Consider the following 19,289-nt stretch of genomic DNA (forward strand, 5'->3'; position numbering starts at 1 on the left):
GGTCCAAGAGCATTGATCTAGCTTCTTACGATCCTAAGGTTGAACGAACATTTCAAAAGCTTCGAGGAACAATCAAGCAGAAGCGTGTATCGGTGTCTTTACCACCATCTTCTCCACCACATTTGAGTTCTGAAGAGGAGGAAGAACCACAAGAAGGCATGGCTGATAACTGGACTTTGAGGGAGTTGGCAACGCCTAATACGGATCAACAACCATTGTGCATCACATATCCAAATGCAGAAGGAGGATTTGAGCTTAAGTCCAGCATAATTCACTACTTGTCTAAGTTCCATGGCTTCTCAACAGAGGATGCCAACAAGCATCTCATGGAGTTTCATGTGGTATGCTCAGGAATGAGACCAGCCAATGTGGATGAGGTGCAAGTCAAGTTGAGGGCATTCCCATTTATATTAGAAGTTAAGGCAAATGAGTGGCTTTACAATTTACCTTCGGGATCAATGAACACATGGAACCAGGTGAAGCAAGCATTCTTAGAGCAATATTTTCTGGCCACAAAAGCTGCAAGCATAAGGAAAGACATATGTGCAATCCTACAACAACATGGAGAGCCCTTTGGAGATTACTATGAGCGATTCACACATTTGGTTGCATCTTGTCCTAATCATCAAATTTCAGAGCATCTTTTAATACAATATTTTTATGAAGGATTGTGTGGTACTGATCGTGTAATGCTTGATGCAGCAAGTGGATGAGCATTCATGGACAAGACACTAACAAATGCTAAGGCATTATTAAAGAACATTACTGGCAACACACGACAATTTGGAGGGAGAGATGAGCTACCTCTTAAGAAAGTTAACGAGGTAAGTGTTAACTCTAGTATTGAATTACAATTAGCTAACTTGACTAATCTTGTGCAACAGGTTATGGTGGCTCCAAAACAGGTGTGCGGTGTATGTTCAATGATGGGACATGCCATAGACATGTGCCCTTTGTTGATGAATCAAGGTGGTCTTGAGCAAGCTAATGCATTAGAAGGGTTTCAAGGGCAACAAAGACAAAAGTATGATCCATACTCTAACAACTACAACGTAGGGTGGCGCGATCATCGACACTTAAAGTGGACCAATCAAGACAACGGACAACAATCTGTTCCCAACAACTATAACCGTCCACCTGGCTTCTTTCAAGCAAAACCGCAGACACCATTTCAGCCTCAACAACAACAAGCTCCAAGTAAGTCTCTTGAGGATTTAATTGTTTCTTTAGCTAACTCTACTCAATCTCATCAACAAAAAATAGACAAAGCAATTGAAAACCTTAAGCGCCAAATGAGTCAATTAGCAAGTTTGATGGGGGCAACAACACCAACCAGGAAGGTTGCCTAGCCAAATTTTGGTGAATCCAAATGCGGAGCAGATGAATGTTGTGACTTTAAGGAATGGAAAAGAAGTTTTTGAGCAGCCGAGGATGCAAAAGAGGACTAGAAAAGATATAAATGAGCAAGGGGAGCAATAAACCAAAAATCTTGAGCAAGATGAGGCTTCAACAGAAACTGAAAAGTCTCCTAAAGATATAGATTTGAACAAAAAAGATTATGATGAGGTAACTAAAGAAGTTCAAAATTCATTTAACTCATGTGTCCCTATTTCTTTTCCTCGTAAATTTATGAAGTCTAAGAAAGAGCAAACTGATAAGGAAATCTTGGATACTTTCCAAAAAGTCCAAGTGAACTTACCTCTTTTAGATGCCATAAAATAAGTGCCCAAGTATGCAAAGTTCCTTAAAGAGCTTTGTACGAACAAGAGGAGATTCAATGATCAAGAAACTGTGGCATTAAGCTAGAAAGTATCAGCTGTTTTGCAGAGAAAGCTACCACTGAAGTTGAAGGATGCCGGTAGCTTTACCATTCCATGTGTAATTGGAGGGAAAGAGTTTGGGAGATCATTGTGTGATTTAGGGGCATCCATCAATCTGATGCCATATTCAGTGTGTGAATCACTAAACCTTGGAGAGTTGAAGGAAACAAAGGTAGTAATCCAGTTGACAGATCGTTCAAATAGATATCCCAAAGGCTTATTGGAGGATGTACTTGTGCAAGTAAATGAACTTATTTTTCCCTTTGATTTTTTTGTTCTTGAGATGGAACATGAACCTATGCCTACTACACTTCCTCTTATATTGGGAAGACCATTCCTTAGAACGGCACGTACGAAGATTGATGTCTATGATGGTACTTTAACTGTGGAAATTGATGGAGAAAGCATCAAGTTCAAAATCTTCAATGCTATGAAGTACCCTAGTGATTTTGAATTTTGTTTGTCTATTGATGTGTTTGACTATTTTGTGCAGGATTGTTTTAATGAAGGTGTGGGACAAGATAATTTAGAGAAGGCATTAGTGCATAGCATTACACATGGAAAACTTAATTATCCCGAGCACATTGAAGAAGAATTGATCCAAACAGTGGCAGCCCTTGTGTCTCTTTCACCAATTCATGGTAAGTCTTCTTCTTATTTTATTTCTCTTCCTATTTCTAACGAAAAAATTCTTCCTTTTGTGATTCAGGCACCCAAATTGGAGCTTAAACCGATTCCTAAACATTTGAAGTATGCATTTTTGGGAAAGGATGAAACATTACCAGTCATCATATCATCACAACTCACAGCAGAAGAGGGGGAGAAACTGATCCGGGTACTGAAGGATCACAAAACTGCCATAGCTTGGAGCATTGCAGATATCAAAGGTATAAATCTAGCTACATGTATGCATAGGATTCTGCTAGAGGAAGGTGCAAAACCTACAAGGGAAGCTCAACGTTGTTTGAACCCACTCATGATGGAGGTCGTCAAGAAAGAGGTTATCAAGCTTCTTGATGTTGACATTATATATCCTATCTCGAACAGCAAGTGGGTGAGCCCTGTTCAAGTAGTTCCGAAGCGATCCAGAGTCACATTTATTAAGAATGAAGCTAGTGAGCTAGTGCCTACACGTGTGCAAAATAGTTGGAGAGTCTGCACGGACTATCAGAAGATAAACAGCACCACATGCAAGGATCACTTTCCAGTTCCATTCATTGATCAAATGTTAGAAAGGTTAGCTGGTCATTCTCATTATTGCTTTCTTGATGAATATTATGGATATAATCAGATTGCAGTTGCTCTGGAGGATCAAGAAAATACGATTTCACATGTCCATTTGGCACATTTGCATACCAGAGGATGCCGTTTAGACTTTGCAATGCCCCCGCCACATTTCAAAGGTGTATGGTAAGTATCTTTTCTGATATGATTGAGAAAATAATTGAAGTGTTCATGGATGATTTTTCAATTTATGGTGATTCTTTTGATACATGTCTACATAATCTGTCCCTAGTTTTAAAACGTTGTCAAGAAATTAATCTGGTCTTAAATTGGGAAAAATGTCATTTCATGGTTTCACATGGATTAGTTCTAGGGCATATCATATCTGAAAATGGGATTGAAGTTGATAAATCTAAAGTATAACTTGTTAGTTCTTTACCCCTCCCTACTACTGTCAGGGAGGTTCGTTCTTTTCTTGGACATGCAGGTTTCTACCGTAGGTTTATGAAGGACTTCTCAATGATTTCTAGACCCTTGTGCCGTTTGCTTCAAAAGGATGTAACATTTGATATGAATGAAGAATGTGTGGTAGCATTCAACAAGCTTAAGGAGTTGTTATACACGGCTCCTATGATCATGCCACCAGATTGGAGTTTACCTTTTCAGTTAATGTGCGATGCTTCAGACTATGCTGTCGGTGCAGTTCTAGGACAGCGTGTCAACAAAGTGCCACATATCATCTATTATGCATCACGAACACTCAATGATGCACAGTTGAATTATTCAACAACAGAAAAGGAGCTTCTAGCTGTTGTATTTGCTTTAGAAAAATTTAGATCTTATCTGATTAGAGCTAAAGTTATTGTGTTTTTTGACCATGCAGCTTTGAAGTATTTACTCACAAAAAAAGATGCAAAACCGCGACTCATTCAATGGATACTTCTGCTTCAAGAGTTTGACTTAGAGATCAAGGATAAGAAAAGGAGTGAGAATGTTGTAGCAGATCATCTTAGCAGACTTGTGCACTCAAACACAGAGAAAGATCTTATCCCTTTACGTGAGAGTTTTCCGGATGAGCAATTGTTTTCATTAAAGGTTACTGACCCTTGGTATGCAGATATTATCAATTACAAGGTCACCAAAAAGATTTCAGATGATTTTACACGTGCTCAGAAAGATAAGCTTATCAAGAAGCCTTTGCAAGTCCACTATCCTAGGTCTTCAGATGTACTTTTTGATGTAGATAGATTTGATTGCAGAGTAAAACCTTATCATGGACTCAAGAATGGTTGATTTCCCCATTTTCGCTATCTCATCCACTTGGTCTACATATGTTCCATATATAAGCATCCACAAGACAATAGTAATATTTTGCTTAGGAATGAGACCTATGACACCAAAAGCATCATTCTTTTGCACAAAGTAAGAATCATGGTTGTAAACAGTAATCATGATTTTGTTGAACAAATGTCATTGCATTCTAAAAAGACGTCTAAAGTACTTATTAGGGAATGCACTATTACAGACAAAATAATTGTCTAAAAGATCCTTACCTCGTCGTTGCTTGCTTCTATCAATGTTTGTGGAACGGCTGGGCCTGAAGATCTCAGCCACAACTTGAATAACTTGACTGGAATGTGAGGCTTTTTGGCTTCTTACTTCGTCATCTCTCCTTCTACGCTCCTCATCATCTACCTCTTCCATCTCATTTTCGCCCTCCTGGAGATTGAACATTTCTTCCCCTTACTTAAACAATTCTTTCTCTTGCTCATCGATTTCCCACATCATTCTTGAAGAAGACATTGTAAGAAGGAAGCAGAAACTATGAATAAGAATAAAGATTTTGAGAGATTTTGATTTTGGTGTGTGATTTCTTAGGATGAATGGTGAGTTATATGGACAAGGAAAAAAAAGGGATTAGGTTGGAGATAATGTCACGTGGCACGCCGTGATTCGTTAAAAATATTATTGAAATCTATTCTCAAAGATTCTAAATACATTGTGACACGTGGCGTGACGGGATTGGTTAAAAATCTATCCTCAATAATTTAAAAAAGATAACGACATGTGGCGCGACGGAGTTGGATAAAAATCTTATCGAAAACTATCACAAAAAATTGTACTTTCGAATAATGACGCGTGGCGTAATGAGACTGGTTAAAAATCCTATCCGAAATTACAAATAAAATTATTTTTTATTATTTTATAAAATAAAAAATACTAATATTTAATTGCCTATTGTCATGATTATTTAATTTAGATGTAGAGATGCAAAAAGTAATTACTGTTCATTAAAAATGATTATTATTTAGTAGAGTACATTAAATTGTCAATTATCCGGGGAGCCTTCCTATACTGTAAGTGCCCTAGTAACTCGAAGTCCACGCATGAAGAGCTGCCAAAATGACAAAGCAAGCATCCAAGTACAGTCCATTGAAAGGAACAAGAGCAAAAGAAAAACAGCAGAAACAAGTGGTAGAAAATTCCAGAAATGCGCCAAAAAAATAAAATAAAATAATTTAATCAGAGAGTGCACGTAAATATTAATTTCTGCGCACACATGGACACTCAACAATGCCACGTCATGGAGTTAGAAAATTGCAGAAATTGGATGATGATGAGAGAGAGAGAGAGAGAACCGAGTGGCTTTTGGCTACAGATCTGATGGACCCAAATATGTAACTCAAAGTTTAATACAAAACACAATGAGAGAGTTTTAACCAAGAAAAAAAAACACAAAGAGAGAGTGCCCATTGTTTCAAAAAAAAAAAAAATAATAATAATAATAATAAGGGAGAGAGAGAGTGCCCATTTGTCACAAATATAGATAAAGCTGTGAGCTCCCATCCCACTCGAGAGATCGAGAGAGAGAGAGAGAGAGAGGAGAGAGATTAAAAACAGAGTAAAACTTAAAAATTGAACTAAACCAATGGGGGAGGTCCTACAACTTTAATAATCTTTTTTTGATATGATATTTTCTTTTTTGATATGATTTGTTTCTCTCGAAGTTTGCATCGTTTGTTTATTGGGTTTGTTTTTGTATTTGGGTTTGTGTTGATTTAGGAGGAGAAGAAAATGGAGAAGAAGCCAGAGGCGGAGGAGAAGAAGGCCGGGGAGAAAAAGCCTGAAGCTGCCGAGCAAAAGAAGGAGAAAGCCGAGGAGGGAAAAGATGGGAAAGCAGAGGCCAAGGAGGGTGATGCCGCCACCGCTCCTCCGCCTCCGCCTCCACCCCAAGAAATTGTGCTCAAAGTTTATATGCATTGTGAAGGGTGTGCTCGCAAGGTCAAGCGGTGCCTCAAAGGATTTCAAGGTTTGTTTTTTCAGATTTGGTTTGTTTTTGTGTTTGTGTTATTGGAATCTTGGGTTGGGGGATTAATTTGTGTTTGATTTAATTTTTTTTTTTCAGGGGTGGAAGATGTGAGCACAGATTGCAAGACTCACAAGGTGGTGGTGAAGGGAGAGAAGGCTGAGCCAATTAAGGTTCTTGAAAGAGTTCAGAGGAAGAGCCACCGGCAGGTGGAGCTTCTCTCTCCAATCCCAAAACCGCCGACGGAGGAGGAGAAGAAGGCGGAGGAGAAAGAGAAGCCCAAACCAGAGGAAAAGAAAGAAGAGGTTCTCAGTTCACTCAATTATTTTAATCATTTTGCAGAATTTTTTCCATTGCCAGTTTAATTGATTTTTTTTTTCTTTCAATTTGATGGGTTTAATTATTTTTTGTCTTGTTTCAGCCTAAGGTAATCACAGTGGTGCTGAAAGTTCACATGCATTGCGACGCCTGTGCCCAAGAAATCAAGAAACGCATTCTCAGAATGAAAGGTGTACTCAAATTTTTATTTTCGTTTTCTTTTCTCAGAAATAAGAACAAAACCCAAAAAATAAAAAGAAAAAAAGGATTATTTCTTTGATCCCTTTCAGATTTTGGTTCATGCATTTTCTAACTTTCCACAAATTAAAAAATGGAAATTTTGCAGTATGAATGCGTTGGCAATTAACGGTCCTGAACTTTTATTAATTTTTTTTTTTTTTTTTTTTTTTTTTTTTTTGTGAATCTCTTAAAAAAAGAATTCATTATTCTATCAATAATGACCAATCTTTCAATGTCAATTCATTCTTTCTCTTCAATAATATAATTAACTAATTTCTACAGGTCCAATTAAAGTCGATTTAATTCTCTTCCAAGACCAAATCCCACCAATCCCAACTTTAAATTATTTCCAAAAGTTTCTGTTTTTAAAGTAATTATTTTATTCAAGCGATCTTCTAATTAATCATGTTTGTGTCTTTTCTTTTGTATTACTTTTTTAGGAGTGGAATCTGCTGAGGCGGATCTTACGAGCTCAGAGGTGACAGTGAAGGGTGTGTTTGATCCGCCTAAGCTAGTTGATTATGTGCACAAAAGAACCGGGAGGCACGCGGCGATCGTGAAGCAAGAACCGGAGAAGAAAGAGAAAGAAGAAGCCGAAGAAGCCAAAGATGAGAAGAAAGGTGGTAAAGGTGACGAAGATAAGAAGGGCAAAGATGGTGGTGGCGATGAAGCGAAAGCAGAAAAGAACAAGGAAAATAAAGGTGACAACAATGAAGCTGCCGCCGCGGCCGCTGGTGGTGCACCGGAAGGAGCTGCCGCAGAAGAGACCAAGGTGGTGGAGCTGATGAAGAAGAATGAATACTATTCTTACCCACCAAGGTATGCCATGGAACAGTATGCCTACCCACCTCAGATCATGGAAAATCCCTACCCACCTCAGATCTTCAGTGATGAGAACCCTAATGCCTGCTCTATCATGTAAAAAGTGAGCAATGTCAAGGGTAGAATGGGAACATGGGAAAAAATGTTCAAGTACCAATTACCATGTTCTGTTCATGTGTTGCTGTGTAGTATCTTTCTTGCACTGAAGTGAACTATAACATCTATCTACAGAGATAAGCTGTGGAATTTTGTTAGGCTGGTGCTTTTTATTTTCCTTTTTAGTTGGTAACTTGTTACATAAATATGAAAAAGATAAATAAACTTTAATAATTATCATAGATAATGACGTGTATATCTTTGTGTTTTCTATATCGATCCTTTGTACAGGATCGATTCCTGAATTCATTAGCGTTCTTTTGGATAATTTCGATAGAGCTTTCATCTCTTATTTGCCTCTCAAAAATTTTTATTTGCCTCTCAAAATTTTTTATTTTGAAAAGAATTTCCAACAGTGGCACCCAAATAACCATGATCTCAAAAATTTTGTGAACTTCGATTTTCGTACTTACACTTATTTTTTTGGATAATGGTAGAGATATTAAATTTGTAGATAAATATATGAAAGTTGATGATTGAATTATTATTTAAGTGTTGATAAAAGTGTTCATTCCTATTAATGACACATAATTTAGTTATATATTTTGTCTATATATTTAGTATTCTAACATTTTCTCTTTTTTTATTAGTTTTTAAATTGAAAAAAATAAAGCAAAATTATGATCAGGGGAGTGAACAAAGAGAAACAATAGAATGATGATAATATATTACTTAGGAATTTCTTGGGGTAAAAGTCTTCTCACTCACTATGTAAACAAGTGGATTTGGGTGGTGGTTGTAGGAGGGTTGGAAAGTGAATGCAATGAATGAAACAAAGACCGTTGGGTTTCTATTTTAGCACTTACAGTGGTTGTGAAATGTGCGATTTTGCATTGACCAAGATTAACAAATAGAAAAGGCAAAACAAAAAAAAAAAAAAAAAATTAGGGGGTCCATGTTAGTTGAGACAAATAGTCTTTATTGGTGGAGAATTTTTATTGTGTTGGGAATGCAGTTCGTTACACTAAATATAGTAATACAATTAGTTGAAAACTTAAAAAAAAAAAAAAAATTCTAATCAATTGTATTATGACACTTAATGTACCACATCCTGTTCTCGGTACACTGAAAAATTTCTTCGTTATTTGACACTGGCAATAGCAATATTTATTTTTTAATGCATAGTTTGATGTTTAAGGACATTGGATAGGGTTTGTAATGATGTGGTGGTCCAAATTTGAAGTGAATCCAATGATTTTCTGTAGCTCTCTAAAATGCTAGATTTTGCATTAGCATATAAACTTCCATCCAAAATGACAAAAAGGACTAAATATAAGCCTAATCTTATATAAATTCCATTTGCTAATCACGTGTTTTTATGCGCCTTATTTGTTATGGCAATTTTCTTCGACAACGAAGCCGTACGTGGTTTTTGGTTTTACTCATGACCTCCTCTGTTTTCGGATAAAAAATTGTGTGGGGTTTGATTTTTCATTGGATTTCGTTGAGTGACGTTACAATCCACTCAAAACTCACCGCATGGCAAGTCTTAAATATAATCTTTTATTATCTTTTTTATATTTAAAATTTTTATAATTATTTTTCTACTAATTAATATATATTAATCTAATTTTTTTTTTTTTTAAATTCTTTCCCCCTATTTTTTTCCTTCCCAAATTCCTCTCCATTTTGTTTTGTCGTAGGTCTTCAGTACTATCTTCCACTTCTTTATCTCCCAGTTTTGTTTCTTGCTTTCCTCAAAAAAAATACATACATACATACATACATACATACATACATATACATATATATATATATATATATATATATATATTCTACACCCACTCCAATTTTTTCACGAAAAACAACCAAGAATTTGTAAGTTTTTTCTTTTAATTAGGGGTTTTTCAGTTCGGGTGTTTGGTTTTTTATGTTTATAATATGAATTATGTTATAGAATTAGTGGGTGAATGCCCACTCAAAAGAATGCCCAAAGACTTAGTACTAGTGAGTAATAGTGTTTGATACTTTCAAAAGTATCATCATTGTATTTTGATGGTTGTAGTTACGAGAGTTGCTGTGACATCCCACATCGTCCAGGGGAGTGATCCTTATATGTATATTCTCATCCCTACCTAGTATGAGACTTTTTGGAAACTCACACGAGAACTTCCCAGTGGGTCACCCATCATGGGAGTGCTCTCGCGCTGCTCCCTTAACTTCGGAGTTCCAATGGAACCCCAGGCCCACATCGCACAGGGGAGTGATCCTTATATGTATATTTCCATCCCTACCTAGCACGAGGCATTTTGGGAGCTCACTTCGCCCAGGGGAGTGATCCTTATATGTATATTCCCATCCCTACCTAGCACGAGGCATGCTAGGCCTTTTGGGAGCTCACATCGCCCAGGGGAGTGATCCTTATATGTATATTCCCATCCCTACCTAGCACGAGGCCTTTTGGGAGCTCACTGGCTTCGGGTTCCATTGGAACTCTGAAGTTAAGCGAATAGCGCGCGAGAACACTCCCATGATGGGTGACCCATTGGGAAGTTCTCGTGTGAGTTCCCAGAAAGCCTCGTGCTAGGTAGAGATGGGAATATACATATAAGGATCACTCTCTTGGGCGATGTAGGATGTCACATTTGCTCTATAAATAGAGCACTTCGTCTGTTATCAAATGCATTACAAAAGAAAGCAAGAGAAATAATATCAATATCCCTCCTTTTCTTTATCTACCATCCTTTTTTGTGTTATAGCTACTAAAGTCATAGTGTGATATTTTGCACCTGTTTCGCTCCTATCCTTAGAAAGGTTATCTCTGTAACTTTTATCTATTTATAACACGTTATCAACACGACTCTCTAACCTTAAATAGTTCACATCTCCCTTCACCGAAAGAAAGAAAGAAAAAAAAAATGCTTCCTTTAAGGTTTTTCCTGTTTTTCTTCTTCTGCTGCTTCATATGTGTGATGCATCCTCGCGATGAACTGCTAGCACCATGCCTGCTTCTCGTTCTAAATTTAACAGTTACTTATATCTTTGATTTCTTGTTTGGTGTAGTTCCTGGTTTCTAACCTAGTGTTTATTTATGTTAATTTTACTGTAATCAAAGATGGTCCAGTATAATCGCCCATCTTCAACTGTAAATTTAGTTTTCACTGCGATCAAAGATGGTGCGGTACAATTGCCCATCTTGAACTGTAAATTTAATTTTACTGCAATTTTAGGTGGTGCGGTATAATTGTCCACCTTTCTCTACATATCTAAATCGATTATATCTTGCTCTGCATATTTAAATTTTTCTGCTGTTCAAGTGGTGCAGAATAATCGCCTATCTTATGCTTGTTTTGATCAGAATGGTGCGGTTCAATCGCTTTTCTCATTAACCATTAAAATCTCGAGCCTGAAGTTTCGAGTGCTTACCATTTTTGGCTTGAAGATCAAAATGAAAAATCTGTAAGAACCAGAAGTTCTAACGTTATATTCCTCCAGGAGTACATAATATTGCAAGTTCTGAATACGTAATATTGCAAGTTCTTACGCATCTCATTTTTCTTTTAGAAAGAAAAAAAAATGGCAAACCTGGCAAAGCTTGATTTTGCTGCCCTGGACATTATTGGGAATAATTACCTTACCTGGGTACTGGATACCAAGATTCATCTGGAAGCAGGGAATCTTGGAGATACCATTAGGGAAGAAAACAACTCATCCTCTCAAGATCGGGCGAAGACCATGATCTTTATTCGTCGCCATCTTGATGAGGGACTAAAGAACGAGTATTTAACGGTTGAAGATCTGTTAGCTCTCTGGAAGGCATTGAGAAACAGATACAATCACCAGACAATGATGATTCTTCCAAGGGCTAGCTATGAATGGACTCACTTAACGATCTAGGATTTCAAGTCAGTGGCTGAGTATAATTCTGTGTTGTTCAGAATTACCTCTCAAATGAAGCTCTGTAGGGATACCATTACTGAGGAAGATATGCTGGAAAAGACTTTCAACACATTTCATGGCTCCAATGTGCTCATGTAGCAGCAGTATAGAGCGCAAGACTTCACTGAATACAACCAGCTGATATCTGTGCTCTTGGTAATTGAACAAAACAATGAGCTCCTGATGAAAAATCATCAAACCCGACCTACTGGATCTGCACCATTCCCAGAAGTGAATGCTGTTTCCCTCGAAGTGAACACCACATCCTCTGGTGGTGATAATCATAAACGAGGACGTGACCATAAGCGAGGCCGGTGGAACAAGAAAGGCAAGAATCATGGTGGTCAGTTTCACAATCAGATTCCAAGGCAAAATTCAGGCTCGAGCTTTAAAAATGGAAATCGCCACAAAGGCAAAGTTCGTATGAACAATGCTCCTAGAAACTCTGATGGAGCCTGCCATAGGTGTAGTGGCGATGGGCACTAAGCGCGTACCTGTCACACCCCAAAACATCTGGTGGATCTATATCAAGCCTCCCTTAAGGAGAAGGGTGTCGAGACTAATTTCCTCAACTAAGTTAGACCAATGGATATACCTGATCCTGTGTGCAACTTATCAGGACAGTTGAACACAACCCACCTAGATGTTTCAGACTTCATTGTGGAAATGGGGAATGAAGTGTATCGGTCTGACTGAATCATTTATATTTGATGTACTTTTATTATTCTGAACTTGTAGTTTAAAAACTTGCATTTCAATAAAAGAGGCATTTAAATTTCTTAGTTGTTTTTAACCGTGATCCCATTTACTTAGAAAGTATGGATAAAAGCTATGGTTATTCTCAAAACATGAGAAATGGCAGAGATATTTGTCTTGCAAACAGCGCAACCACACATATAATACTTCGTGATTGAAAGTATTTCTCAAGCTTGATGCTTATAAGAGTAAGGGTAACAACAATATTAGGTCAATCAGATGTAATTGAAGGCTCATGAAAAGCCCAGATTATGTTACCAAATGGAACAATATTATCCATACAGAATGCATTGTATGCTACTCGATCTACTCGAAATTTATTGAGTTTCAAAGATATACATTTAAATGGATACCACATTGAAACGAAAAGTCCAGAAAATGTAGAGTATTTATGCCTTACCTCCAATAATACCCATAAGCGTATATTGGAGAAGTTGCGTGGTTTGTCGAGTGGATTGTATTATACATACATAAGGACAATTGAATCACATGCTGTCTTCAAAAGATTACATGCTTTGGCATGACCGTTTGGATCATCCAGGATCCACCATGATATATACGATCATTGCCAACTCTAATGGACATCCATTATTGAGTAAAGACATTGTTATCTCAAATGACAACCCTTGAAAGGCTTGTTCTCAAGGGAAGTTGGTAATTAGACCATCACAATTAAAGGTTGATGCTGAATCCCCATCATTTTTGCAAAGAATTCAAAGGGTATTTGTAGACCTATTCAACCATCTTGTGGACCATTTCGATATTTTATGGTTTTGGTTGATACATCTACCAGATGGTCACATGTTTGTCTATTATCTACTCGGAATGTAGCTTTTGCAAGACTTCTTGCTCAGATAATCAAGTTGCAAGCACTGTTCCCAGATTATCCCATTAAGTCAATTCGACTTGATAAAACTGGTGAATTTATGTCTTAAACCTTTGATGATTATTGCATGACGTTGAGCATTGATGTTGAACACCCTGTTCCTCATGTCCATACTCAAAATGGTTTAGCAGAAGCATTGATCAAGTGGCTTTAGTTAATAGCTCGCACTTTGCTCATGAAAACAAAATTGTTAGTTTCTGCATAGGAACATCTTACATGCTGCATCATTGGTTTGATTGAGACCTATAGCTAACCACCAATACTCCTTAGTATAACTCGTGTTTGGACATCAGCCAAACATTTCACATTTACGAGTTTTTGGTTGTGTTGTTTATGTGCCTATTGCACCGCCGCAACGTATTAAAATAGGACCTCAGCATAGACTGGGAATTTATGTGGGTTTTGATTCACCATATATCATTAGATATTTAGAACCCTTAACAGGTGATATGTTTACAACTCATTTTGTTGATTGTCACTTTGATAAGACAGTCTTCCTGTCGTTAGGAGGAGAAAAGACCGTTCCAGAAGAACGGCAAGAGCTAACATGGGTTGTACCCACCTTGTCTCATTTTGATCTACGTAGCACTCAATGTGAAAATGAAGTGAAAAGGATCGTTCATCTTCAAAGTATTGCCAATCAAATGCCAGATGCATTTAATGATGCTATGAAAGTGACAAAATCACATATACCAGCTGCAAATGCACCTGCAAGAATTGATGTCCCTGTTGGACAAAATAAAGTGGTAGCGAATGATTCATTTGGTGTACGCCTAAAGCGTGGTAGACCCCCAGGGTCAAAAGATTCAGCCCTTCGAAAAAGACAAGGGCACAACTGAATCTAAATGACATCATTCAGGAAGAGAAAATGAATGAAAAATCCGCAATTCATGATTCTGTACTTTCGAAAAAAGAAAATGTCCTTGATAAGACACATGTCCCTAAAAGGACAGCAGTACATGAAAACAAAGAAATCTCCATAAATTATGCATGTACAAATGAATTGTGGGATCAGAATGAAATAATCATTGATGATATGTTTGCATTCGCAGTAGCCACTGAAATCATATTAAGTGATGATATTGAGCCCCGCTCTGTTGATGAATGCAAACAGAGACAAGATTGGTGGAAAGATGCAATCTAGGTATAATTAAATTCCTTGGAAAGGCGAAGTGTTTTTGGACCAGTAGTTTAAACTTCGCCTGATGTAAATCCCGTGGGTTACAAATGGGTATTCACAAAAAAACACAATGAGAAAAACGAGATTGCAAGATACAAAGCACGACTTGTTGCACAAGGCTTTTCACAAAGACCTGGAATTGATTATGAGGAGACATAATCTCCTGTAATAGACGCAATTACGTTCTGTTACTTAATAAGTTTAGTGGTTTTAGAAAACCTTGACATGCGACTTATGGATGTCATCACTGCGTAATTATATGGAGAATTAGATATTGACATATACATGAAGGTCCCAGAAAGACTTAAGTTTCTTGAAACAACTAACAAACCACAAAGTATGCTCTCGATTAAATTAAGACGACCCTTGTAAGGCTGAAACAATCTGGACGAATGTGGTATAATCGTTTCAGTGAATATTTGATCAAAGAAGGACATATCAACAATGTCATTTGCCCTTATGTGTTCATTAAGAAATCCAACTCTGGATTTGCTATAGTGGTAATATATGTTAATGATATGAAACTAGTTGGAACTCCTGAAGAGCTCAATAAAACTGCTGAATATCTGAAAAGCGAATTTGAAATGAAAGACCTCGAGAAAACAAAATATTGTCTAGGCCTGCAGATCGAGCATTGTGCTAATGGAATTTTGGTCCATCAATCAACTTACATTGAAAAACTCCTGAAGCGGTTTGGCATGAACAAGGCTTATCCATTTAGCACGCTAATGGTCATTCGTTCTTTGAACATTAAGAAAGATCCATTCCATCCAAAAGAAGATGATGAAATGGTTTTGGTCCAAAAGTACCATATCTGAGTGCAATAGGTTCTTTATTATACTTAGCATAATGTACTAGACCAAATATAGATTTTTCAGTTAACTTGTTAGTAAGGTATAGCTTTGCTCCAACAATGCGTCATTGGAAAGGAGTCAAAGATGTTTTGCGATACCTTCGTGGAACAATAGACATGGATCTCTTCTACTCAGGAAAATCCACAAATGACCAGATCCTTGTTGGATATGTGGATGTTGGGTTCCTCTCTAATTCGCATAAAGCCCGCTCACAAACCAGATATGTGTTCACCAATGGAGATACAACAATCTCATGGCGCTCAACAAAGCAAACATTAGTTGCTACATCTTCAAATCATTCAGAAATACTTGCTTTAGATGAAGCAAGTCGTGCATGTTCTTGGTTAAGATCAATGATCCATCATATTCGGAATTCATGTGGTTTACCTTCGAAGATAGACAATCCAACTATCATCCATGAAGATAATGCAGTCTGTGTTGTCCAAATGAAAGAAAGATTCATTAAAGGCGATAAGACTAAACACATATCACCAAAGTTTTTCAGTGCACATGAGCTTCAGAAGGCTAAAGTTATTAAAGTCAGACAAATCCGTTCTAATGAAAATTTGGCAGACCTATTCACCAAGTCTCTACCAAAGTGCACATTTCAGAAGTTAGTGCAGAGTATTGGATTACATTAACTTACCAATCAGCTAAATTTGAAAAATGTGGAATCAGGAGGAGATAAATATCAGGGGAAGCATCCATGATATGTGCTTGTTGTACTTTTTTCCTTCGACTAGGATTTTTCCCACAGGGTTTTTCCTATCAAGGTATTAACGAGGCAACATAAGCATACTTAACACTATATCAACAATCCAAGTAAAGTTGTACTCTTTTTCCTTTGCTATGGTTTTTTCCCACTAGGTTTTTCCAAGCAAGGTTTTAACGAGTTAACTGATGTTGATATGTGGGCATCCAAGGGGTAGTGTTATACAATTAATGGGTGAATGCCCACTCAAAAGAATGCCCAAAAACTTAGTAATAGTGAGTAATATTGTTTAATACTTTCAAAAGTATCATCATTATATTTTGATGCTTGTAGTTACAAGAGTCGCTATATAAATAGAGCACTCCGTCTGTTATCAAATGCACTGCAAAAGAAAGCAAGAGAAATAATATCAGTATCCCTCATTCTCTTTACCTGCCATCCTTTTTTGTGTTACAGCTACTAAAGTCATAGTGTGATATTTTGCACCTGCTTCGCTCCTGTTCTTAGAAAGGTTATCTCTCTAACTTTTGTCTATTTATAACAAATTAGGGTATTTGGAGAGAGGAGATAAACAGTGGGGGGGGGGGAAGAAAGCAAAGAAATTTTTGGAAGAAAAAAGTGCAGAATTTCATAAAAGCAAGAACCATAATTGGGAGAGAGAAAGAAGTGGGAAAGACAGTGAAGAGAACAACAAAACAAAGTGGAGGGAAATTTGGGAAGAAAAAAAAAAGGGGAAGGAAGGAAAAAATGGGGAAAGAATGAAAAAAAATGAAACATTAGATTGATATATATATATATATATAAAATTAATTAATTAGTAGAAAAATAATTATGAGAATTTTAATTATAAAAGAATGATAAAGAATTATATTTAAAATTTTCCACGTGACGAGTTTTGAGTGGATTGTAGTGCTATTCAACGAAGTTCAATGACAAGCCAAAGCCTCAAACAAGTTTTTCTCCCCGTTTCCAATACCGATTTAGTTTTTGATTTTTTTAAAATATCATATGCATTTATATATATATTTTTTGTTTTTTCATATGAATTGAAATTTTAATCGATTTGTCACACTAGCTTTTCGAAATCTTTATTTTTTCCTTTCACGCTAATTCGGTTAAATTTCCAACCACATGAGTTATGTGCAGGGTTATTTCGGCCATTTCAACATCTCATTTCCCTTCGAATAAGTTGTCTTCAACAAATATAATTTTAGGATTTCTCAAAAAATACAAAAATGGAGGGTTAATCTGGTATATGAGGATATGAGGGTTTTCCGTTCAAAAAAGAAGAATGACTAGCACACACTTATCTTTGTTTAGAAGTAAAGATGACTAAAAAATATAGAGTCATTGGTGATCCTCTAATTAATGGTAAAGTTGAATGACATTTATTGTGTTGAAATGTCTAAAATTATCCTGCACATAAGTTATATGCAAATAAAATTGATGATTTTAGAAAGTTGTTATGACAAATTGCTTGAAATTTTAAATAATATAATAAATTAATATAAGTGTATAAATTCACATGATGTCACATTCCGGCCCGGGGCGGATCACTTCCCGGGCCCGCTCCACCACCGTAGCACGATATTGTCCGCTTTGGGCTTACCATTCCCTCACGGTTTTGTTTTTGGGAACTCACGAGCACTTCCAAGTGGGTCACCCATCATGGGATTGCTCTCGCCCAAACTCGCTTAACTTCAGAGTTCCTACGGAACCCGAATCCAGTGAGCTCCCAAAAGGCCTCATGCTAGGTAGAGATGGGAATATACATTTAAGGATCACTCCTCTGGGCGATGTGGGATGTCACACATGACATTAAAAAAAAATTCCTTTTTTTCCATTTTTCTAAGAATTTAATTTTTACCCCTTTTCTCCTTTCTTGATCTCATCTAGGTTTCCTCAAAATCTATACAATTATTTTTCACCCAAATCTTGAAATTGCCACTTTTAGACCAACTCCAATGGTGGGCTAAAAGCCAAATTACCCCCCAAAATTCCCCCCCAAACCCACTCCAACCCAAGGGGAAATTTTGGGCTAAATGCTAAATGCTAAACCTGTCACATCCCGGCCCGGGGCGAATCACTTCCCGGGCTCGCTCCACCACCGTAGCACGATATTGTCCGCTTTGGGCTTACCATTCCCTCACAGTTTTGTTTTTGGGAACTCACGAGCAACTTCCCAGTGGGTCACCCATCCTGGGATTGCTCTAGCCCCCTTCTCGCTTAACTTCGTAGTTCCTACGAAACCCGAAGCCAGTGAGCTCCCAAAAGGCCTCGTGCTAGGTAGGGATGGGAATATACATTTAAGGATCACTCCCCTGGGCAATGTGGGATGTCACAATCCACCCCCCTTAGGGGCCCGACGTCCTCGTCGGCACACACGTGGCCAGGGTTAGGCTCTGATACCAAATTGTCACATCCCGGCCCGGGGCGAATCACTTCCCAGACTCGCTCCACCACCGTAGCACGATATTGTCTGCTTTGGGCTTACCATTCCCTCACGGTTTTGTTTTTGGGAACTCACGAGCAACTTCCTAGTGGGTCACCCATCCTGGGATTGCTTTAGCCCCCTTCTTGCTTAACTTCGGAGTTCCTACGGAACCCGAAGCCAGTGAGCTCCCAAAAGGCCTCGTGCTAGGTAGGGATGGGAATATACATTTAAGGATCACTCCCCTGGGTGATGTGGGATGTCACAAAACCACTGCCAAATTTCCCCCAAAATTTAGTCGAGAAATCAGAGTGAACTCCACCCAATATTTATCAGAATTTAAATTTTTTTAAATTAAAATGTTCATAAAATTAATTTACGATAGTCTACATATTTATTTAAAAAAAAATTAATTTAACAAAAAAAAATAGTCTAAGTTCATTATTTAATAATCCTGGGCTAAAATTTTAGGCTAAAACGGTTGGAGCAGAAAAGTTGTTTCTGGGCTAAAAGCTAAATTTTCCAGGCTAAATAATTTGGCTTTTAGCCCAACCATTGGAGATGGTCTTAGAAGACCACACTTTCCTCAAAATTTCCAATCTTAAATTTAGGGATCCATACATATCTTTTTACATCCATATACTCATTGTTATTTTTTGTCATTTGATTATTTTCAATTCATTAGATCTGAAAATGAAAAATTA

The 19,289-nt window shown here is 37.3% G+C and overlaps 1 protein-coding gene and 1 pseudogene across 1 annotated transcript; both read left to right on the forward strand.

The window, feature by feature from the left end:
- The first annotated feature begins 719 nt into the window (after positions 1-719).
- On the forward strand, positions 720-4,337 carry LOC137747958 (uncharacterized; annotated as a pseudogene).
- Positions 4,338-5,746: 1,409 nt separating this feature from the next.
- LOC137712511 (heavy metal-associated isoprenylated plant protein 7) lies at positions 5,747-7,985 on the forward strand. The gene is made up of 5 exons (XM_068451584.2): positions 5,747-5,982; positions 6,108-6,354; positions 6,451-6,656; positions 6,773-6,860; positions 7,350-7,985. The coding sequence occupies exons 1-5, from the start codon at positions 5,974-5,976 to the stop codon at positions 7,829-7,831; spliced, it is 1,032 nt and encodes a 343-aa protein (XP_068307685.2). The 5' UTR covers positions 5,747-5,973; the 3' UTR covers positions 7,832-7,985.
- Positions 7,986-19,289: the final 11,304 nt, after the last annotated feature.

This window comes from Pyrus communis, chromosome 14 (genome assembly GCF_041283825.1).
Source record: "Pyrus communis isolate YQ-2024b chromosome 14, ASM4128382v1, whole genome shotgun sequence".
NCBI lineage: Eukaryota > Viridiplantae > Streptophyta > Magnoliopsida > Rosales > Rosaceae > Pyrus > Pyrus communis.